We start from the raw sequence: 25,065 nt of genomic DNA, 5'->3' as shown, positions 1-25,065 counted from the left end.
GTATTCGCCTTCGACACTGCACAGACACACACAGTATTCACCTACGACACAGCACAGACACACACAGTATTCACCAACGACACTGCAAAGACACCCACAGTATTCACCTACGACACTGCACAGACACACACAGTATTCACCTACAACACTGCACAGACACACACAGTATTCACCTACGACACTGCACAGACACACACAGTATTCACCTACGACACTGCACAGACACACACAGTATTCACCTACGACACTGCACAGACACACACAGTATTCACCTTCGACACTGCACAGACACACACAGTATTCACCTACGACACTGCACAGACACACACAGTATTCACCTTCGACACTGCACAGACACACACAGTATTCGCCTTCGACACTGCACAGACACACACAGTATTCACCTACGACACTGCACAGACACACACAGTATTCACCTACGACACTGCACAGACACACACAGTATTCACCTACGACACTGCAAAGACACCCACAGTATTCACCTACGACACTGCACAGACACACACAGTATTCACCTACGACACTGCACAGACACACACAGTATTCACCTACGACACTGCACAGACACACACAGTATTCACCTACGACACTGCACAGACACACACAGTATTCGCCTTTGCCACTGCACAGACACACACAGTTTTCACCTTTGACAACAAACCATGCTTCTAGCTATGCTACAGGGGGTATCTAATTCTGTGATGCCTGTATAGTGTTGTTAGTTGGACAGTGGTACCTGCAACGAAAGGACACCCTTGGGAGCAGCCAAAAGAGTGCCTACATTGCAGGCTGCTTGTCATGACAGGTATATCTCAGTAGAAATAATAGAAAAAGGAACAACAGAAGGTGTCCTTTTAAGGGATGTGTCCTCTAATCAGAGGTGCCACACATTACAGGTACCACTGTACAAATCAAACTTATGGTCATTGATGCAAACTCAATATGTCACGAACTGCACAGGGATAATATTCAACATTCTCAATCACTGACATGAAAAAATATCGGAGAAAAGAATGACAGAAAATCAAGTGATAGTTATAAAAAAAAATTGTTGACACCTTGGAAAGAAAGAATGCTTACTGTCCTACAGGCTAAATATTTCGCCGCTTAAGGACATGATATGAGTTATGTGATAATTTGAGTTCTTACGCCCTCACGGCTTTTGATGAGATACACAAGTGTATTCTTTCTTTCTTTCTTTTTTTGGTGTTTAACGTCGTTTTCAACCGTTCAAGGTTATATCGCGACGGGGAAAGGGGGGAGATGGGATAGAGCCACTTGTTAATTGTTTCTTGTTCACAAAAGCACTAATCAAAAAATTGCTCCAGGGGCTTGCAACGTAGTACAATATATGACCTTACTGGGAGAATGCAAGTTTCCAGTACAAAGGACTTAACATTTCTTACATACTGCTTGACTAAAATCTTTACAAACATTGACAATATTCTATACAAGAAACACTTAACAAGGGTAAAAGGAGAAACAGAATCCGTCAGTCGCCTCTTACGACATGCTGGGGAGCATCGGGTAAATTCTTCCCCCTAACCCGCGGGGGGTACACAAGTGTATGCGTGTTTAGGTGGTATCAGCCATCTGCACTTATGGCAGAATGACCAAGGTCTTTTACGTGCCATTGTGGTGACACGGGGGTGGGATGTGGCTTCCGTCTCTGGGTCTTCACATAAAGTTGACCCGTGTCCGTCCCTGCGAACCTGCGACCTTCCGATCACAAGTCCAGTGCTCTACCAACTGAGCTACCGGGCCCCCGTTGACACCTTAAGATGTTGAAAACAATTTAAGCATGTGTGGCACAATTTCAATAGCTTCTGATTCTTTCATCGGCTTCATTTTTTACTCATCTAATGTTTCAGATATGGCCACACAAAAAATGAGCACCTGCAGAGTTCCCATTGTTTCCAGTAGTTTTGCCTTTGCTTTCTGTTTTGTCATTTACCACTGGCTTTTAAGCCATTGTCATCACTCTCAGAGCCACTTTCAATGCAGATAAAAAATTTTCATGGGCACTCTAATTTTGTAGCCTCTCACACCACTCAACACAGTAACAGCAACAAACACATTCATTGTATCAGGCGCTAGTTAATCATCTAAATACATATATATATAATGAGCTAACCTTGGTTGAAACACTGCATGGCCTTGCTCACTTCATTCTGTTTGAGAAGTCGGTTTGCCAAAGAGACCCACACATCTGTGTCATTGCGTTTCAAGTACGCCGACATTAAGTAAAACTGAAAAACAAAAAATTTGAACAAAAGACACTTCAGTTTCCAAGACATGCAGTAAAACGTAAAACAAAAGTGAGATTCAAACTTATGAAAAAGCATACCAGCTGATATCCCTGGCATAACTTTAATAACAAAATTAAACAAGTCGCTTAAGGCGAAAATACAACATTTAGTCAAGCTGTTGAACTCACAGAATGAAACTGAATGCACTGCAATTTTTCAGCAAGACCGTATACTCGTAGCATCGTCAGTCCACCGCTCGTGGCAAAGGCAGTGAAATTGACAAGAAGAGCGGGGTAGTAGTTGCGCTGAGAAGGATAGCACGCTTTTCTGTACCTCTCTTCGTTTTAACTTTCTGAGCGTGTTTTTAATCCAAACATATCATATCTATATGTTTTTGGAATCAGGAACAGACAAGGAATAAGATGAAAGTGTTTTTAAATTGATTTCGAAAATTTAATTTTGATCATAATTTTTATATTTTTAATTTTCAGAGCTTGTTTTTAATCCAAAGATAACATATTTATATGTTTTTGGAATCAGGAAATGATGAAGAATAAGATGAACGTAAATTTGGATCGTTTTATAACTTTTATTTTATTTTACAATTTTCAGATTTTTAATGACCAAAGTCATTAATTAATTTTTAAGCCACCAAGCTGAAATGCAATACCGAAGTCCGGCCTTCGTCGAAGATTGCTTGGCCAAATTTTCAATCAATTTGATTGAAAAATGAGGGTGTGACAGTGCCGCCTCAACTTTTACAAAAAGCCGGATATGACGTCATCAAAGACATTTATCGAAAAAATGAAAAAAAACGTCCGGGGATATCATTCCCAGGAACTCTCATGTAAAATTTCATAAAGATCGGTCCAGTAGTTTAGTCTGAATCGCTCTACACACACACACGCACAGACAGACACACACACACACATACACCACGACCCTCGTCTCGATTCCCCCTCTACGTTAAAACATTTAGTCAAAACTTGACTAAATGTAAAAAGATCAAGCAGAATAACTGCTCCCTTCCACCAATGATTATACGCATCCGTCATTACTAGAACTCAAAACCACAGTATAGACATACATGTTTCAAGTTTAGCACATGAATCTGCAACTAAAAGCTACACAATATGCACAATACAAACCTCAGTGGCTTTCGTTGTGTCTCCTTGCTCATCGTAGATCATACCAAGGGTGTCATAGGGTTGGTTTGCGTTGGGCGCTGCAATAGTCACACTTTTGAATAATACAAATACATACAAGTACCAGTCAAACATGGATAAAATTCAAATACTTTCAACAGAAGAAACGCCTTCTGCTCACGAGATTCAACCAGAGCACAAAACTTCAAGGAGTGCGAACAAGAAGCTTAGCACAATCATGCTATTTAATTCAATTCTGATGAGTTAACAGACAGGCAACTGTTATCACTCAGAATAGTTTTACCACACAAGACGGAACACAAAAGACATCAGAAGGCATGAAAGAAAAAAGGGGTATAAGTACAACAAACATCACACCCATGATGAACTTTCTTCTAGACTGGGTGGCCGAGTGGTAACGCACTTGCGCTCGGAAGCGAGAGGTTGCGAGTTCGACCCTGGGTCAGGGCGTTAGCAATTTTCTCCCCCCTTTCCTAACCTTGGTGGTGGGTTCAAGTGCTAGTCTTTCGGATGAGACGAAAAATCGAGGTCCCTTCGTGTACACTACATTGGGGTGTGCACGTTAAAGATCCCATGATTGACAAAAGGGTCTTTCCTGGCAAAATTGTATAGGCATAGATCTATAAAAATGTCCACCAAAATACCCGTGTGACTTGGAATAATAGGCCGTGAAAAGTAGGATATGCGCCGAAATGGCTGCGATCTGCTGGCCGATGTGAATGCGTGATGTATTGTGTAAAAAAATTCCATCTCACATGGCATAAATAAATCCCTGCGCCTTGAATATGTGCGCGATATAAATAGCATAAAAAAAAATTTAAAAATAAAAATCCCTGCGCTTAGAACTGTACCCACGGAATACGCGCGATATGAGCCTCATATTGATTGATTGATTGATTCTACCAGCGTCAATGCACATATATGACAGTTTTTTGTCTCTGGTATATAAAAAGTCACACGCTGAATTGAGGGAATTGTGCACAAGCTGTACTGTTGTGTGCCACCATACAATCAGCTGAAAGGCCTACTCTTTTATATGAGGAAGAGTGTGACATCTTAAATGTGCACTACGCTTCGTCGATAATTTGCAAATTAAGGCAGAGTACTAAGTAGACAATAACAAGCTTGCACACGTAAATCCAAATTAAATTAAAGTAAAGTAAAGTAAATTAGGATGAAAGTCGCTTGTTCATTCCAATGCTTGTTATTCTCTCAGATGCCAGGAGACTGGTTCCGTATAACTCTCACTTACTCTATTACACATGCCGTATGCATTTCGAGCGTTTACTGCCCTTTGCTTATCAGACACGTAAATGACTTGTAGAATCTCAAACATGTGTATTTCTTCTTTCCTTGCCCTTAGTGGGAGTCAAAGCCGGGACCAGAGACATAGCAGAGTCACATTCAGACTTCGAGACATGGGATTCTGAAATAACCTTTTTGACTGAGAGTACTTCTTTTTCTTCTTCTCCTTCGTTCATGGGCTTAGACTCCCACGTTCACTCGTGTTTTTAGCATGAGTGGATTTTTACGTGTATGAGCGTTTTTACCCCGCCATTCAGGCAGCATACGCCGATTTTGGGGGAGGCATGCTGGGTATTTTCGTGTTTCTATAACCCACCGAACTCTGACATGGATAACAGGATCTTTTCCGTGCGCACTTGGTCTTGTGCTTTGCGTGTACACACAAAGGGGGTTAAGTCACTAGCAGGTCTGCACATAAGTTGACCTGGGAGATCGGAAAAATCTCCACTCTTAACCCACCAGGCGGCAGCGACCGAGATTCGAACTCACAACCTCCCGATTAGAAGGCCGACGTCTTACCACCACGCCCGTCACTGAGAGTACAAATAGTGAGCACAGCTTTGGTTAATACCTACTGCATAGTGCTGATTTTAAAAACAAGAAAGACAAAAAAAGCGTTCAAATAGGGCTTTTCAAATGTACAGAAAATCGTAACTTTACGTTTAAAACTTGTCTTATGTCAGACTAATCAGGCCGCCTAACAACTCCTATCACCTACAGACATAGGCGACTTAATTTTTGAAAGAAAATAAACACAATTGCACAGTTCATTGCATTAATTATGTAAACAAGAAAAAGCTAAACCTTATACAAGTTATAGCTATGTCAAATAATAAAACATATTTTTACTCTAAATTACCAGAGTATGCTCTCTCTCTCTCTCTCTCTCTCTCTCTCTCTCTCTCTCTCTCTCTCTCTCTCTCTCTCTCTCTCTCTCTCTCTCTCTCTCTCTCTCTCTCTCTCTCTCTCTCTCTCTCTCTCTCTCTCTCTCTCTCTCTCTCTCTCTCTCTCTCTCTCTCTCTCTCATTCCCATTTTACTCACACCCTGCACAAACGCTTTCTTTCTTTCTTTATTTGGTGTTTAACGTCGTTTTCAACCACGAAGGTTATATCCTGCACAAGCGCATATATATGCATATAAAGTTAAAATTTATGAAGATTAGCAGCTCACCTCTACGAATCAGTTCCAAACACATTCCAATTGCTTCTTGGAAACATCCCCTGGCTACTTGTGTGTGTGTCTCCCCCATCAGGCCTCTCAAGCTCTTTGGCAGCTCCCACTGTTTGCGACGTGGCTACAACAAAAATAGAAGTCTATAAGTTAATAAATGTTACTTTAATATGCATGAACAGAAGGTTCTTCTTCTTCTTCTTCTTCTTCTTCTTCTTCTTCGTTCATGGGCTCAGACTCCCACGTTCACTCATGTTTTTAGTACGAGTGGATTTTTACGTGTATGACCGTTTTTACCCCGCCATTTAGGCAGCATACGCCGATTTCGGGGGAAACATAAGGGTCAAACCTTGCTGATTATAGTGTCACAAACAGGGGGGGATAAAAATCTCAGCATGCTTCCGCACGCATTCTATTTTCCACAAAAAAACTGCTTACACTTTCATGGTGATTTGGGCAAATTTGCAGAAGGAAATACATCCTAGTACAGAGGTACCTGTGATGGTTAAGCCTCTCCGATGAGAGGACACCTCCCATGAAAGAACATTAACTGTTTTCCTTTTCTCTTATTACTGTGACCTAAATGTACCTATCATGAGAGGCCACCTGCAATGTAGGGACACTTGTATTTTCATCACATGTATCACTGTTGCATTTCTGCCATCCCACCACCATACTCTCACTATAAAATATAATGCCACCTCCCTTTGCCACTGCCTCTTTACCACCATCCTTAATTTACCTTTCGCAGTGTTGTCCTGCCTTTTGATTCTGACAAGTCTGAAACAAAACAGTTTTCTTTTAGTTCCTGTGGAGCAAAAACATGAAACAGAAACTGACAAGTAGAGAATAAAAGAACGACAAAGAATGAAGCTCAGATATAAATGAAATACATTTACTATGATCATTTACACTTAAAGAAACAGCAACAGAGATTTTATGTCACACCCAGACTGCTTTTTACACAGATACACGCAGACACACACACCGGCACAGACACACACCCAAGCACGCACACACACACATGGCTCACCAATAGGTCTCTCAGAATCAGGGTACCAGGAATCATCTTGATTCCCTGTATCGCTCTGATCTTCATCCTCCGTGTCAAAATCATCGTCCTCTTCATACACGTAATCAACATCTGCTTTTCTTTTTCGTGAGCGTTCACTTCTGCTTTTATTCTTTCTGGCGTCATCAATCACCTTGAAAAAATCCTCAAATGACAGTTTCCCTGGAAGTAAAAAGAAAAGCAAAAGTAGTGACTTTCGGTGGCTGTAGTACCTGTAATGAACAGTGGAACCTGCAATGTGATGCCGAGGCCCCTCCAATAAGAGGACACCTCCCAATAAAAGACACTTTTTGTAGTCCCTGATTTTACCTATCATCTTAACCAAAATGTAACTGTCATGACAAGCGACCTGCAGTGTATGGACATTTTTGGCTGGTCCTGTGGGCGTTTTTCTGAGTTCCCACAGTAAAACCTTTTTGCAAGGCTGTCCCTACCATGAAACAACACCTGCAATGCAGGGACATGTTTTGTCGATTCCAAGGGTATTCCCTTGTAACAGATGCCACTTCAGGCACATTTTCTGTACATCATACAGTTCTCTATTATGACTACCAGTCCTAAATATTCATTTGAGCTATTAGGCAAAGCAATTACTCATTCAGGAGCATTCCCTTTCATACTTAACTTGTACTTGAACACTTTCTCAAATTTGTGGGAAAGTTTAGAACAAACTTCATGTATTTTGATAAGACTCCTACCAGTCTAACATGTTACAGTCTGACAATATTTAACAACTACATGACTGATGTCAGGCCAGTGCAGTGAAATCCTCCCTTTAAAGACTTGCCCCCCTTCAAGGCCCTGCTCTGCCACATTTTCTGTTCATAACATCGGTAAATTTACGTCCATTTTAAGACTCTTTCCGTTTAAAGACATGATTTTGTCCGATTTGGGGGGGGCTAAAAAGGGGAGTTTTACTGTATAAACGCCGAGTTTCACTGTATGAAGTTTTCAGTCTCAAACCAACCTGTCAGGTACTTAGCCAGGACTTCAGGAGTGCCCAGAGCGATGGCACTAAAATCAGTGCTGCCCGCTGACTGCCCTTGTGCTTGCTGCAGCAGGGAGATTGCGTTGGCTCTACTGGCAGCGTCAGCAAGATCCAACACGCTTTCGTCTCTCTCCTCGTTGGCATCCTCTTCCTCTTCCTGCCTGTTGGGATTGCTGGGGTCCAAGATGTCCCAGACAGCAGAGACAGAGAGCGTGTTGGTTGGTGTTCTGACATCATCAGATGAGCTTTGAAGCGATACAGACTGTAAGTTTGCCCGCACTTTTGGAGAGAGCAGGGCGTCTGACTCTGAGCCGGAGTGTTTCAGTGGACTCTCGAGAAGAAGGCTGCTGGTCTGAAAAGAATACAAAATGAAAACAAGCAAAATACTTGTAAATTCTACTGCATGAGTGCGCATTATCACAGTGTAACAGTAATAAGGAATTAAAAGAAAAAACAGACTGAAAAGAAGTTTTGGTGGATGAAAGCAACCCGTTTTGCTTAATCTCATGCCAAAACCAGCACACCCATGACAATCGTCATGAGTAACTTTTTTTCCAGTGTCATTTTGTTAATAATCTGTTGATATTGTTTTGATAATTATTTAATTTTTCACATAAAATCCGAATTTCTTTTTGTTTCCTGATACAAATGATTCGTCCAGCTGATCTTGAATAAACATACCAATACGTCAAAAAGTAGGACTTCTGAGCTCAAAGAGTAATAGTTTGGTTAGAACCATCTATATATATATACGACTTGTGTGTGTGTGTGTGTGTGTGTGTGTGTGTGTCTGTGTGTTCGCGATGCACGCCCAAGGTTCTCGATGGATCTGTTTCAAATTTGGTGGCCATATTCAGGTACACCCCGGACATAACCTGGTCGATGAGATATTTCAACACGTGCTCTCAGCGTGCAGCGCTGAACCGATTTTGGTTTTTCTCTGGATCCATTCCCAGTAACTCTTCCTTATCTTCTCCAGTGTTTTCAGCGTTTATCTCCCTTCCTTCGTGTGGCGTCAATCCATATTCCCGTTACTACGTTACTATTTTTAGAATGTCACTGCACTGTCCAGAACGCTTTCCTTGCACCCGTAAGTTGTCCTTAATGTAAAAGTGAAAAGGTCAAATCAATTTATAGCCACGCAAAAAATACACTGTCATCTATCTCTATATATTTATAGATATAGATATACATATATATATACGGCTTCTCTGTGTGTGTGTGTGTGTGTGTGTGTGTGTGTGTGTGTGTGTGTGTGTGTGTGTGTGTGTGTGTGTGTGTGTGTGTGTGTGTGTGTGTGTGTGTGTGTGTGTGTGTGTGTGGGCAACACCTGTGGATTGTAGAGTTCTGTTTGTGATGTGGTCTGGCGGCTTTGGTGTGTTTGTATGTTCAGGCTTTCCTTTGAGAAGCCATAACAGTTATTCTCAATCCCGTTTGAGTGGACTTCGCCTTCAAAGGTGATTGTGGTGTTTCGGCACTCGGTTACATTTGGCGTCGTCGACAGCGATGGGACTCGACATGAAATGTTCAGGCCACTGAATCATTTTCGTGCTGTTCCCATTCCACCTGGGAGGGACCTAAGCTTGGCGGGTCCATGGTTCGGAACTTTGGGGACAAAGTTCATTCAAAGGGGGTCGAGTGTGACAGGGAGACTACCGTCGCCCTTCACAGCAGACTCTGCAGAGTTGTTCGCCTTAGAAGTTGTGGGCTTTCCTTGCATGTACCCGTAAGTTGTCCTCACTGTAAAAGTGCAAAGGTCGAATCTATTTATCGAAAAATCCACTGTCATCTATCTCTATATATTTATATATATAGATAGATATATACGGCTTCTGTGTCTGTGTGTGTGTGTGTGTGTGTGTGTGTGTGTGTGTGGAGGCAACACCTGTGGATTGTAGAGTTCTGTTTGTGATGGGGTCTGGCGGCTTTTGTCTGTCTGTATGTTCTGGCATTTGAGAAGCCATAACAGATAATATAGGGCTTAGAAATAAGCTCTAAAATTCTCAATCCCGTTTGAGAGGACTTCGCCTTCAAAGGTGATTGTGGTGAACCGCCACGCTGTCTGTCTCTGTCTCGCGATTCACCCCGGCGAAGCCGGGTATTCCTCTAGTCTCTAAATACATTTAATTACAAACAAACAAAATAACTTTCGTGATAAAACATGTACTGTTCTTGCAACGAAAGTAAAAAAAGGAGTCAGGTTTGCCGATATCATTTGTGTGTGCATTTTAGTATCTGAAAATCTCCTTTAGCGAATTTTATTTTAGGGGATGCCTTTGGTCTTTATTATATGTTCTGACAAATTCTTTATAAAGTTAAGACAGCAATGCTGAATGCTTACACTTACAGTATAATTTGTTTCAATACTCGGTACCGCTGGATTGTGTGCACCTACAGACTCAAGCACAGACTGTGACACAGTCATTCCACGAAAGCCGCCATCATGATGTAAACAAGTGCATGCTCGACTGTGACAAACAACGATTTAGTGAAAATGACAACTTTAAACCATGATGAAATAAAGTATTGTATCGCTACGATTAAAAAAGAAACAGTTGCAATGCTCTTTTAATTAAAATAAACCAAAAAATCACTGCTGGAGTCAAAAGAATCGGGAGCGAGTGCTGCCAATCTAAAAATAGAAACGGGAACACTTGCTGTCTTGAAGCAGTGATTATTTGTTGCCAATTTTCTTTGTTGCTCAAGTTTTCAGTGCCAATATATGCTCAAAACTAGAAACATTATCACCATATGAGTGCAGCTAATCAACCTCAGATGAACTCGCTGTGCTGAAATATCAGCTTGCAAAAATTCCTGACTGTCAATCGCGAAAGTTTGCAACAATGGCGAACAGAGCACAGGCGCACCAAAAATATACCAGGAAAACCTTGTTCATAGCAAGCAAAGTATTGATCTTTTTAAAATTCTGTCAACATGCAACGATAATTTAATCAATAAACTGTTTGTGTCGTTATTTTGAGTGCATAAAAGGGCTTGTCCTTAGAATAAAGTAAATGGGAATTTCCGTGGCGAGTCATCTGAAGATATCTTCGGATGGTCAACGGAGTGAACTGGTAAGAGTTAAGTTGGATTATTGACACTTTTTGTCAAAGTGCTCATGTCCCATAACTGTTACCCAGTATCATGGACCTGCACAGTTATAACTTATAGGCTACACACTGTGTTACTAAATGTGCATGCAAATATGATCCAGATGGCCAGATCGTGACATGGATTCTTAGAGAGAGAGAGAGAGAGAGAGAGAGAGAGAGAGAGAGAGAGAGAGAGAGAGAGAGAGAGAGAGAGAGAGAGAGAGAGAGAGAGAGAGAGAGAGAGTATCGGTTGACAGAGATCGATTGCACAGTGTGCGAATATGTACAAAAAAATGATCAACACTGAACAGTTAGAAGTTTTGCCCATTAGATGCAGTTCATTTCGTAACTGCAATTCACACCTGTGTTTTCATTTCGTTCCATGCTTGAAACTGTTCTTCTGTCACTTCTCCCTGCAACTGTCGAAATAAATCTCGACTTTCTGCAGCCGCAGAAGTAGATGGTTCAGAATTGTCTGCCATTTTCCATGGGAAGACTAATTCTCATTTTCAGCATTGGAAACTGCAAAGGGAGAACACTCCTGAACAAAAAAGCTACAGGCGCTGGATAGTCTAGCATTTTGTTTTTCGTAAGAGAACAAGTTGTGAAAAATTAATGTGTGTATGTGTTCAGGGGCGGATCACATCAATTTTAGGGGGGGGGGGGTCGAACCTGTGATGGGGGTCCGGGGGCATGCTGGGCCCCCGGGAAATAGTGTTGATAAAAACAAGGAAAATGGAGCAATCTGGTGCAATCTGAGCCAAGAAACTTCCCCTAATACACCTTTCAAAAAGTAAATTTAAGAAGACCAATTTGGATCAAAACATGGAAAATTGATCGATCTGGTGAAACCTGAGCCAACAAATTACCCAACTTTACTTTCAAAAACCGTCACTTAGAAGACAAAGGCCGAATTCTAGGGGGGTCCGGGGGCATGCTCCCCCGGGAAGATTTTGATAAAAATCAAGGAAAATGAAGCAACCTGGTGCAATCTGAGCCATCAGTTTTTCTTTATTCTCAATTTATTATTTAACTTTTTTTTTTAGGCTAGGGGGGAAACCCCGGACCCCCCTGGATCCTCCCCTGGTGTGTGTGTGTGAGTGTGTGTGTGTGTGTGTGTGTGTGTGTGTGTGTGTGTGCGTGCGTGTATGTGTGTGTATGTATGTATGTATGTATGTGTGTGTGTGTGTGTTAGTGTTAGTGTTAGTGGTGTTGGTGTTGGTGTTAGTGTTAGTGTTAGTGTTAGTGTGTGTGTGTGTGTGTGTTGTTGTTTTTTTGCGTGTGTGCGTGTGTGTGCGTGCGTGCGTGTGAGTGTGTGTGTGCATGTAGTGTCTGTGAAGTGTGTGCGGGCCGGTGTGGGGAGGGGGCAGTACCACACCGTATACCGTGGTTGCACTAGGCAAATCTGTCCGAAGCGGTTGCACCCTTACGTTTTTCTGTCCGAAGGGAGACACGCGACGTAAGTTTCTGCACAAAATCACCTGTAATTCCTCACAAATGACATATCATCACAAAACTACCGTTTGTACTTTGGCCTTAAAGGTGTCATAGCATCATATCATCGATTTGTTTCATTGCTTCAATGTGTTTGTGAACGTTGGCCTTCAAGTATTTACACATTTCAAGCGCATTATGTGCACATTTTGACTTTCCTCAGTTACTAGGCCGGGAAATTCAAGCACATGAGAAAGGCTACACACGATTGTAATGTGATCTATGGTCATTTCTTGACATCTGGGTCAGATGGTATGATTTAAAGTGGTGCAGGAGCGTCATATTTCATGAATCTGTGAAGACATTCAAAGATTTGTCGGTTGCGCATCTCCGAAGTCTCTCTGTTTTTCTGGTTGCACACCCCCGAAGCAATCGGTTGCACACCGCCGAAGATATTTCAAAGAAATAAACAGGAATCTATTTGTGACCGCCTCTGGGTATGTTCCAAATTGGTATGGAAAATCATATATCTGCTTGTCTGTGCCGATTTGGTGTACACAATATATATATCTCAATCAATCAATCAATATGAGGCTTATACCGCGCGTATTCCGTGGGTACAGTTCTAAGCCCGCAGGGATTTATTTTTTAATTTTTATTTTATGCAATTTATATCGCGCACATATTCAAGGCGCAGGGATTTATTTATGCCGTGTGAGATGGAATTTTTTTTTTACACAATACATCACGCATTCACATCGGCCAGCAGATCGCAGCCATTTCGGCGCATATCCTACTTTTCACGGCCTATTATTCCAAGTCACACGGGTATTTTGGTGGACATTTTTATCTATGCCTATACAATTTTGCCAGGAAAGACCCTTTTGTCAATCGTGGGATCTTTAACGTGCACACCCCAATGTAGTGTACACGAAGGGACTTCGGTTTTTCGTCTCATCCGAAAGACTAGCACTTGAACCCACCACCTAGGTTAGGAAAGGGGGGAGAAAATTGCTAACGCCCTGACCCAGGGTCGAACTCGCAACCTCTCGCTTCCGAGCGCAAGTGCGTTACCACTCGGCCACCCATCTCTCTCTCTATCTCTCTCTCTATCTCTCGCGCTCTCTCTCTCTCTCTCTCTCTCTCTCTCTCTCTCTCTCTGTCTTTGTCTCTCTGTCTCTGTCTCTGTCTCTGTCTCTCTCATCTATCTCTGTCTCTGTCTCTCTCTCTGTCTCTCTCTCTGTCTCTGTCTCTCTCTACAGGAGTCTTATAAGACTGAGCAAAAAGTCGTTTATTAGGCTTGACCAAACACGATTCTGAAGGAAAGAGTGTTTGTGTGTTTAGAAATGACACTTTGTTCGTAATCATTACTGTATAATTCTATTTTTAAAAATCGGGGAAAAATCGCGTCAGCGTTTATTCCTTCAGGATTCTATTTCAAGATGTGAAATAGACCAACTTTTGCTCTTAGGTGCATAGCAAATTAATAGCGGTTGGCTGTCCAGACGGCCAAACGATCTGAGCAGGCTCAGGTATATTGACGTTTTGCTAACAATAAGTTATGAAGCTAAATCTGTTAAAAGAAAACCACACAAGCCCGTTATCCTTAAACATCCTGTTTGGTCAAGCCCCAAAACACACGTTTTCCTCTAAGACGCATAACAAATTGTCCACGGTTAACCGTAGCAAGTTTTGTTGCATTTTGTGGTTGTATGACAATTGCTCACAGGACAAATGCTCACACGGAAAAATGCACACACACAACACACACACACACACACACACACACACACGCACGCTCACACACAACATTGCACTGAATTCATGTGCATGCCTTGTCAGATGCGAAAATGTCACTTTGGAGCATGAAAATCACACATACACACACACAAATAAAAAAATCCTCCGGGCGGCCCCAAAAATTGGGGCGGGCGCTGGGCGGGGATGTAGCTCAGTCGGTAGCGCGCTCGATTTGTATCCAGTTGGCCGCTGTCAGCGTGAGTTCGTCCCCACGTTCGGCGAGAGATTTATTTCTCAGAGTCAACTTTGTGTGCACACTCTCCTCGGTGTCCGAACACCCCCGTGTGTACACGCAAGCACAAGACCAAGCGGTGCGCACGAAAAAGATCCTGCAATCCGCCATGTCAGAGTTCGGTGGGTTATAGACACACAAAAATACCCAGCATGCTTCCTCCGAAAACGGCGTATGGCTGCCTAAATGGCGGGGTAAAAAACGGTCAAACACGTAAAATTCCACTCGTGCAAAAAAACACACGAGTGTACGTGGGAGTTTCAGCCCACGAACACAGAAGAAGAAGAAGAAGAAGAAGAAGGGGCGGGCGCTGACGATCAACATTTTAATTTTATTTAGCATAATGTAGGCAAAATACTAAGGAAATGCTTTGGCGGTGCCGCGCAACCGAAACAAAGCCAAAACTTCGGAGATGCGCAACCAGCCACTTCGGAGATGCGCAACCGACAAATCTTTGAATGTCTTCACAGATTCATGAAATATGACGCTCCTGCACCACTTTAAATCATACCATCTGACCCAGATGTCAAGAAATGACCATAGATCACATTACAATCGCGTGTAGCCTTTCTCATGTGCTTGAATTTCCCTAGTAACTTTCTTTCTTTATTTATTTATTTGGTGTTTAACGTCGTTTTCAACCACGAAGGTTATATCGCGACGGAGAAAGGGGGGAGATGGGATACAGCCACTTGTCAATTGTTTCTTGTTCACAAAAGCACTAATCAAAAATTTGCTCCAGGGGCTTGCAACGTAGTACAATATATTACCTTACTGGGAGAATGCAAGTACTAGTACAAAGGACTTAACATTTCTTACATACTGCTTGACTAAAATCTTTACAAATGATTGACTATATTCTATACAAGAAACATTTAACAAGGGTAAAAGGAGAAACAGAATCCGTTAGTCGCCTCTTACGACATGCTGGGGAGCATCGGGTAAATTCTTCCCCCTAACCCGCGGGGGGACCCCCTAGTAACTGCGGAAAGTCAAAATTTGCACAGAATGCGCTTGAAATGTGTAAATACTTGAAGGCCAACGTTCACAAACACATTGAAGCAATGAAACAAATCGATGATATGATGCTATGACACCTTAGGCCAAAGTACAAACGGTAGTTTTGTGATGATATGTCATTTGTGAGGAATTACAGGTGATTTTGTGCAGAAACTTACGTCGCGTGTCTCCCTTCGGACAGAAAAATAAGGGTGCAACCGCGGGACAGATTTGCCTAGTGCAACCACGGTATCAGTACGGTGTGAGTACGTGTTATTTAACGTGACATGTGTTGTTGCTTTTATTCGACATTGTCTTGCAACTACCTCACTGAGGTATTCATGTGCAAAAACTGTAAAGTATTTTGCAAAGACAGACCTCCCTCAGCGGCAAAGAGTTGCCATTAGTAGATTCCGTCAGACGTTCAGAAACCAATGTAAAACGAATAAACAACTTGAACAATCCACATAACAGCAACCTGCCGCCTGATTCACGGTAATACAGAGAATCCGCAGCTTTCCACAAACACCCTGAAAAAAAGACAAAGTTTGAACAGAAAGGTGAAGAAAATCAACCGAAAATCACGCAAACGCGAGCATCGGCGTAGTTGATCTTAACCTCTCGGCCACCGCCTAACACGCGCAAACAGCACATGCAGCAAAGAGGCGTGCGCTCGGTCAGAGTTCACAGATTTTCGCACTCGGCGAAACCATACCTGCGCCTGGGGAGAACTTAGTTCGGCATGTCGGCCCCCTTTCTTTCCAGCGCGTAAAACATACTTGGAAAAGGTCTTACTCAAACAATAGGTTCTGATTTCATTCATAGTTTCGCCCCAGCTGACACGTTAACTGTCACTCAGCCGAAAATAAAGCCCATTGACTGTAACACGCGTTATCCTGCCACCCCTCCGGCAATTAAAGTGCGCACCGTCCAGAGGGCAAAACCATTAAAGTTGACCCCCTCCCAGCTCCTGTGCGGTGCAGGATTCCCCCCCTTTCTTCAGTTGATTCAGTGAGTGCAAAGATGGCGAGACGGGACACTTCTCCCGTAGTCGCTGCACATTTTACAATGACGCGCCTTTTATGTTTGCAAACATGGATTTTGATGCTGATGACGACCACGACTGTGAAAAATGTGAATGCACAAGTGCTGACGCCGCCATATTTCAACTTGGCGCAAGGGAAGAATATAACAGCCACGGCGACTTGCGGCGTCGATGTTCCCCGACCGGAACTTTTTTGTCGTTTGACTGGTGCAACAGGTAGCGAAGATCAAACCACCAGAGAGGTGATCCGTGGTCAGTTGTGTGATTACTGCTACCCGGACATCCCCCAGCAAGACCATCGGGCGATCTATGCCGTGGATGGAACGGAGCGATGGTGGCAGAGCCCTCCCTTGTCTCGGGGTGTGCAGTACAACAAAGTCAACCTCACCGTCCATCTGGGACAGGTAAGTCAGCATTGGACGGTTTGGGATGGATGTTTGTGCGCATGATTGCATACATGTTGGTGTGTGTGTGTCCGTGAGTATCAGTAACATACAAGAACATTGATAAAAACACTCTTTCTAGACACACACCCCCCCCAGCGCACCACACGCACAGTGCACATCCCTCAGGGTAAGTAGTACCCAGATATGCACACCGTCTCATTAATACATGAATTAAAAGGGATGGTATAAATTTACTAAAATATTTATACAACAAATATCCATAAATTTACAAATACATATATTTCAATGCAGCAATATATTCAAGGAAGTCAAAGCAGAACAGATTGGTTACACTGGCAGACCTGCAACCTTATGTTTCACTAGCTAGAGAGAGAAAAATTGCATACATGTACATGCTGTTTTTGTTAATGATTTTACATACATACCTTTCTTCCCATTATTATCTTGTCAATGCCTATAGATCCATCAAGGTTTGCGCACGACGTAAGACCCAATAACAATAAAATGTTTGTTTCTGATGAAAAGACCCTCAAAAATAGTCAGTTTGTTGGTTAATTTTTAATTGAAGTTTACTTTTTATTTTTCACCGGGGCATGTGGGGTTTTTTTTGCGAGAAAACGTGTGAGCTGTGTCTCCTGGATGTCTGAGAAAAGTAACTTTCCTTGTAAAGTCTGCAAAATAGTTTTGACCTTTTTTCAGAAGTTCCAGGGTTTGGAGGAAAAAAGGGTTGGTTGGGGAATTGGAAACATTGATTTTTTTTATCTTGGTCTAAGAGCATTCGTCCACTTACACACATACCAAAATTGACAGCCATGGTGTGACTTGTTAAGAGTGTTTTTTTTCTGAATTGCGCAGATTGATATGTGTCGGTCATGAAACTTGAACAAGTGTCCACTCTGCACAGAATGCAGCCAGGCTATTAATTTTTAGTATGTGGTCAAGTCAAGGACTACTAAAGGGACCCTTTAGTAGTCCTTGGGTCAAGTGTATAAAACAAAAAACAAGTCGCGTAAGGCGAAAATACAACATTTAGTCAAGTAGCTGTCGAACTCACAGAATGAAACTGAACGCAATGCCATTTTTCAGCAAGACCGTATACTCGTAGCATCGTCAGTCCACCGCTCATGGCAAAGGCAGTGAAATTGACAAGAAGAGCGGGGTAGTAGTTGCGCTAAGAAGGATAGCACGCTTTTCTGTACCTCTCTTTGTTTTAACTTTCTGAGCGTGTTTTTAATCCAAACATATCATATCTATATGTTTTTGGAATCAGGAACCGACAAGGAATAAGATGAAAGTGTTTTTAAATTGATTTCGACAATTTAATTTTGATAATAATTTTTATATATTTAATTTTCAGAGCTTGTTTTTAATCCAAATATAACATATTTATATGTTTTTGGAATCAGCAAATGATGGAGAATAAGAATAAGATGAATGTAAATTTGAATCGTTTTATAAATTTTTATTTTTTTTTACAATTTTCCGATTTTTAATGACCAAAGTCATTAATTAATTTTTAAGCCACCACGCTGAAATGCAATACCGAAGTCCGGGCTTCGTCGAAGATTACTTGACCAAAATTTCAACCAATTTGGTTGAAAAATGAGGGCGTGACAGTGCCGCCTCAACTTTCACGAAAAGCCGGATATGACGTCATCAAAGACATTTATCAAAAAAATGAAAAAAACGTTCGGGGATTTCATACCCAGGAACTCTCATGTCAAATTTCATAAAGATCGGTCCAGTAGTTTAGTCTGAATCGCTCTACACACACACACACACAGACACACACACGCACATACACCACGACCCTCGTTTCGATTCCCCCTCGATGTTAAAATATTTAGTCAAAACTTGACTAAATATAATGATAAGTTTATGGTTCCTCAGCTGACCCTATTTAATTCCTCCAAACCCAAGAACGTTGCCCCAAATCATTGGTAACAGAGAACTGAGAGTAGGAAATCCTCATTGCAAGTGAAAAGCACCAGTCATTTGTGAATGGTGATGCTGAGCTATTTCCTACAACTATTACTCATCTTTTTTCATCACCATCTACCACCACCCCCTCCCCCCCATCCCAACTCGTTTTGCAGACTTGTTCATATTATGTATGGACCCTAAATATGTACATCCTGTATTCATTCACCAGACTGTCTGTAGACATGATGTAGGAAAGGATGTAGTATCCCCATTACACAAATGGTTTTCTCCTCCATACCTTGTACAGTGGCATGCTATACATACATGTACAACATCTGGAAAAGCTCTGCCTTGCCCACTGGCCTGTGGCTGATGTGGCCTGGAACCATAGGCGCATGATGTATTAGTTTTACTTTGGTAGTTGAATTAATACTGGGCTTTTAAAGGCTAAATCTAACACCAGTGGATTAAACTTTCCATCAGGAAATCATGAATTCATTATACCAACACTTATTTCCTGAAACTGATAGATTTCCCGAATTTTTCAAAACCTTCAACTCAAAGAGCTGAAGATGGACAGGACATAGTGATATTGAACATACAATGATACCTGTATTTTGGACACCAGAATTTCAAACCATTTTTTCCTAATTTCAAAGATTCTCAGGTTTCGTCACAGGAAGGAAGCGAGGATGGTAAATAAACTACAAATTGGACAATTCCTGGGGTTTGACAGCAGAAAATATGATTGGGTTATTTGTGTAGCTGTATAGACCTTTTCGGTATCTGAGCAGCTCTCGCGAGACACGATCTTTGTTATGCTTTGAACATCGCGAGAACTTCGAACCATGGCTTGTGCAGCTCGCACGAGATCGCTGTACCGCATGCTTTGCTATGCTCTGAAGTTTGAGAGAGATCACGAGAGCTTGGAATACCGATAGGGTCTATTGGCATTTCCAAACAAATTCATGCATTTTCAGGGAGCTGTGACTTGAAGAAAAGTTGGAAACCCTGCGAGATTAGGGGGGGGGGGGGGGGGTAGTTGGAGGCTGCTATCAGGCATATGGATAAGGCGTGAAGGGGGTAGTGTTGGGTTTCCAGACAAGGCTGCAACGCTCCCTCTCTCTCTCTCTGTCTCTCTCTCTGTCTCTCTCTCTTCATATCATCTTATTTGTATAAAATAAATGAAAGATTATCAAGATAAGTGTTGAAGCTATCACTGGTTCGCCATGTTTTGCTATCGGAATGTGTATTGATTATCATTTCAAGAACGTGTCCATAAGCAATCTGCTTGTTAACGTTCTTAATGTTGTTATTGTTTGAAACGTGTGTATGAGAAATTGAATAAAACACGCACCAAGGCTGCAACGTTTTAGTTTTTACTGGGGCGGTCATTAGGGAGCAACATGAAAAACCTAGTCACAGGGCGCATACTGCATACCCCACCTGTCAACCTCTTGTCAAAGTTTCCCTTCTTCTTCTCAGTCTCTCTCTCTACTTGTTGGTGCATTGTGTGCTTATGATATTTTTTGTTGTTTGTGAATATGATGGCAGAAGAGAAAAGGTGGAAACACAGTATCTCATCTGACAAAATACATTTATATATCACACGAGAGAGATGGGGGCGGGGGGGGGGGGGGGGTAGAGAGAGCAAGATTGAGGGGGAGGGGGTCAGTGTTTAAAGATGTAGGCTAACATTCTCTCTCTATCTCTCTCTCTCTCTCTCACACACACACATACACATGCACGCACGCACACACATGGCAAGACTCTGCTGTGACTAAAACCTCTATCCTTATGTATTAAAAATCAGTCTCTCTCTCTCTCTCTCTCGTATCCAAAAATCTTTGCATTTCTTGCCTGACCCGAGTTTCCACTTGACTTCGGCGGCTCTTGGTTGCCCCTGTTCGTGGACGGAAACCGCATCAGCCAAGCCTCTCGTTGAGGAAAAGCTGCAGGAAATAGGCGTGATGCCACGGAGATGTGATCATAAACCAACAGAGTCTGAGTTATAGCTTAGCTTCAGGAATTGGGGAGGGGGGGGGGGGGGGGCACTGAAAGTATGCAGCAAAAATGTACAAAATTCGGTAGGGAGGGAAAAAAAGGAGGGGAAGCAAAGTAGATAAAGTAGGGGAAAGGGGGGTGGGGTGATGGGGTACAGAGTATACAGTATCATGCACAGAGGGAGGGGTGGAGGTCTGTGTAAGCAAAGTAGATGGAGAGTGCTGATAACCTGACCTGATTTTGCGCCAGCCTAGTTCACGGTTCAGACACAAGTAGGAAACCCTATGCACAGCCATGAAGAGTGTACAGACAGAACAGATTTTTGTGCTGACACAGCTTTTAAATAAGTTCTGGTTTCGGACACAGGTTTTTTTATGTACTAATATGATTAAGTAGATCACCCTAAAGTGTATATATGATGTTTTAAATTACTGATAAAGCATAAGGGGTAAAAGATATTCCGCCACCATTAGGGACATATACTCTAAAGTTACTCCTTGCAGTGTAAACTGGATCAGAGAAGACTAAAACACTAAAAAGGAAAAAGTGTCGTTTTTAAATGCTGGAAGTTTCTATACTTTTCATGCATGCTAAGAATCTGAAATGACAAATTTAGTGTACAATCCGTTTCTCATCCTGTCCCAGATATGAAAACATTGAGGTTGAAAAAAAGAAGAACACTGTTGGAGTGCTGTTTTTTGGGGTTGTTTCAACTTATCCAAGGTGCCAACTAAAGAGAAGTCAAGAAGAACTGCTTATAAATGTGCATTGTAAGCAGAGTACATGTATAATGCAGTAGGGAATGACGAAAAGAAGAAATCCTCCCGTTTACGCCATGGTAACATGTTACATCATGTCGTTCGCTCTGAGTAAAGAAGCAACAAAAGTGAGAAGGCCCGGAGAACCTCGAAGTCAGTCAGTGGAAGCCAAAAAGGAAACGCTGCCAATTTGCATTACACGTGTTCATTCAACTTCAAGTTACAGGCACATGACACTGGGTGTGTGGTTTGTAAGGGGAGGGAGGGGGGGGGTATGGGGACGGCTCAGAAACCCCTCCACCCCCTACCACAAATCCCCATGTCCCTGCTAGCATTCTCGTTTTGCCTTTCTAGTCTTGAGTCGAGCGTTTGAAAATGCCTGAGCCTGAAGGCGGTTGTAACTTACACCTCTTGGTGTCAGTCTGCCTTAGAGATGAGGACGACAGTTGGCCAGATGGCCAGAATAGCGCGCTGCATTTTCCTGCATAGAACTAAGTCCTGTCTGCCGCGACGGTGCCTGAGCTAAACATTGGCGGGCACTGCTCACAGCCCGGCACACGGCACTATAAACATTCCCCCTCCCTTCACTCTCTCGCCACCATCCGCCCTACCCTTGGTCTCATGCCTGTTTCTCTTCGTTGTTCGTTCAGGTGCAACCAGCCAAGATTTGGGGGAAAACCAGAAGGGAGGTTTGGGACGATGTTTTCCGTCCACTCCAGTGAAAGTTTCCTTCAAATCTGTTCGTTTTTGTGTGGATGAGATCAGCTTTCCACTTGGGCACGTACCAGAAGTCAATTGCGTGACTGTATTATGTGCAGAATGGAATTGTATCACTAAATGAACACAGCTGTCACTCAGTCGAATAATTTAATCAACAACAAAATTCCCACTGTGCAAAGAAAGCAGCCAGGGTGGTGTTGTTTTTGCATGTGTAAGGGGCTCCGCTCACATATATATGTAACTTCAGCAGGACCCACGACGCACTGCAGATTATCCCAGCCCGCTACACGTTGCATGAAAGGAAAACAGGCCAAGTACTCGTCATAATCCCTATCGCGGCATAAATAATAGGCAGTGCGTCGTCTGTGCCGCTGAAACTGCGCAGGTATATTCTGCCCATACAGGCATGAGACCAAGGGTAGGGCGGATGGTGGCGAGCGAGGTGAAGGGACGGGGAATGTTTACAGTGCCGTGTGCCGGGCTGTGAGCAGTGCCCGCCAGTGTTTAGCCCAGGCACCGTCGCGGCGTTATATGCAGGAAAATGCAGCGCGCTATTCTAGCCATTTGGTCAACTGTCGTCCTCATCTCTAAGGCAGACTGATACCAAGAGGTGTAAGTTACGCCCGCCTTCAGGCTCAGGCAGTTTCAAACGCTCGACTCAAGACTGCATAAGGATGCTCTTTATCCCGTGTTAGTCAGTTACTGAATCATTATTGCTTACACAAGAAGGAATGTACCTTTAAACCTCGTCCGAAATCTTGCAGGGCATTAGAGCAGGAGGACACGGTCGGACGAACAAAAGGGCCACATGAAAAGGGGCCGCGTTCACGGGCCAGTGACGTTTTAAATGACCACGGTGACCATTGCATGTGACCGTTGGTTTGGGGACAGGGGCGCGACCCGTTTTCCCTGCCTGTTTGCTTTAGGCTTTAAAGAGTAGGTAGTTCTTCCACGGATTTGAGATTTTCTCTTGGTTTCTGTCTCTTTATGTTATGTGTCAGTGTGCGTCTCTCTTTCTCTGTCTGTGTGTGTGAGAACAGATTTTAGGAGGACATTTTGGTATGGACTGTTTCCCCATGTGTCCATTATTTAAGCAATGCTGTTCACTCGTATTTCGTTTATATATATATATGCAAAGTTTGAGTATGATAATTTTTCCACCTGGAGGCAAGCAACTTGGGCGTGCTTTGGTAGACTCGAAAACCAGTCACATCACAGTTTTTTGAAATCGAAATACATGTAATGAAACTTCTGGCAGCTCTTCAAAAATCACACATAAGAAATGTCCGACTTTTTGAGCTTCAACGGTTCAATTATAGAGCAGTTTCTGAGAAACGGGCCTGGAAAGAGTTTGACTAATTTGTGCTGAAAGGTCATTTTCACTTATACGTATCCTAGGTCCCCACAAAATTCCACAACGTACCGGTTATCGCATGCTTGAATCTCGGTTACCCCCTAGTGTTACAGCATAATCTTGACGTGTGGAGCATGGGCTCGCTCGCTACCGTCATTGTGATGTGTACATGTTACAGTGGTTATACTACTGACAGCACTGACCACTGTCCAGCGGTGACAACAGACATGGGCCATCAATCTTTGTTGACACTTTGCTGACCAGTGTATCGTGTAGAGATGGGGGCAGTTTGGTTTCTTCTGTGGTTGTGGTGTGTAGATGCTATAATAGTTTGTGTGTGTGTGTCTGGAAGAGCGAAACACACACACACACACACACATACTCACACAGGGGTCGGCCCGCTATTGCGCGGGGCCGCTATTGCGCGAATCTTTAGGGTTAGGGTTAGATTCGCGCAATAGCGGACCCGCGCAGTAGCGGCCCAGCCCCCTAACACACACGTTCTCTCTCTCTCTCTCTCTCTCTCTCTCTCTCTCTCTCTCCGTATCTCTGGCTGTCTCTTCTCTCATGCTCAGAAGGCAGAAAGAGGATTAAATTAAGTGGTTGAAAATGAACAGTGTACAGTGATCCCCCCCCCCCCCCCCCCCCTCTTTCTTCGCGGAAGGTCGTCTAAATGCACAAAGGACACATGTGAGCTCGCGTTGCGCTTTATATTACAATTACATGCATTCACTCGTGTAACGTCAAGGAGAACACTGTGGGAAGAGTGAGGGGCGTGCAGGAGGAAACTCAACGACGCATAAGTTGACAGAAAAAGTGCATGAAACGACAAGATAGGTCAGAGATTTGGGAGGGGGGGGGGGGGGGGAGAGGATGGTAACGTTCTCCACAATCAAGTTGTCAATCATTGTGTGCACAGTGGAACCCTCCTTTTAAGATTCACCAATTTTAGACTTCCTCTCTTTTAAGACCTAGCTTCGGATTATCTGTTCGTAATCTCTGTACATTTCACGTAAGTTTAAGACTCCCTCCATTTAAAGATTGAATTTTCGGAAATGTTTGGGGTTCTTCTAAAGGGGGGGGGGGGGGGGGGTCGGAGTCCATTGTAAATAGATAGAGTAGCTGAGGAGAGGTATGACCGCTTACTAGTGCCAAAACCTGGGGTTACCCATTATCACGTGATAATTACTAATTAACTCTGTCAGTTACTGTTTTCACTCGTTAGTTACTCATTTTCACAGGATAATTAGTAATTTTCACTTTTGGCACTAGCAATCCGTCAGCAAGTGAGCCAAAACTAAAAATTAGTAATTAACAGGTGAAAG

General features: G+C 42.9%; 2 protein-coding genes across 3 annotated transcripts in view; one reads left to right on the top strand and one right to left on the bottom strand.

Moving 5' to 3' along the window:
• LOC138967177 (general transcription factor 3C polypeptide 3-like) overlaps positions 1–11,577 on the bottom strand; it is a 32,675-nt gene extending 21,098 nt beyond the window's left edge. The window contains exons 1-7 of the mRNA XM_070339690.1: positions 11,427–11,577; positions 7,952–8,324; positions 6,946–7,146; positions 6,655–6,692; positions 5,913–6,036; positions 3,419–3,495; positions 2,156–2,270 (exon numbers count right to left, since the gene is read on the bottom strand). Of these exons, the coding sequence (XP_070195791.1) occupies positions 2,156–2,270; positions 3,419–3,495; positions 5,913–6,036; positions 6,655–6,692; positions 6,946–7,146; positions 7,952–8,324; positions 11,427–11,546 (1,048 nt within the window). The 5' untranslated portion in view covers positions 11,547–11,577. The remainder of the gene's footprint in view (positions 1–2,155; positions 2,271–3,418; positions 3,496–5,912; positions 6,037–6,654; positions 6,693–6,945; positions 7,147–7,951; positions 8,325–11,426) is intronic.
• A 4,927-nt stretch (positions 11,578–16,504) lies between these two features.
• Positions 16,505–25,065, top strand: part of LOC138967179 (laminin subunit alpha-like) — a 168,539-nt gene continuing 159,978 nt past the window's right edge. For both annotated transcript variants that reach the window (XM_070339694.1, XM_070339693.1), the window contains exon 1: positions 16,505–16,978. In XM_070339694.1, the coding sequence (XP_070195795.1) occupies positions 16,553–16,978 (426 nt within the window). In that variant the 5' untranslated portion in view covers positions 16,505–16,552. The remainder of the gene's footprint in view (positions 16,979–25,065) is intronic.

This window comes from Littorina saxatilis, linkage group LG5 (genome assembly GCF_037325665.1).
Source record: "Littorina saxatilis isolate snail1 linkage group LG5, US_GU_Lsax_2.0, whole genome shotgun sequence".
NCBI lineage: Eukaryota > Metazoa > Mollusca > Gastropoda > Littorinimorpha > Littorinidae > Littorina > Littorina saxatilis.
Note: the sequence above shows the minus strand (reverse complement) of the source record. Positions and strands in the feature narration are given on the sequence as shown.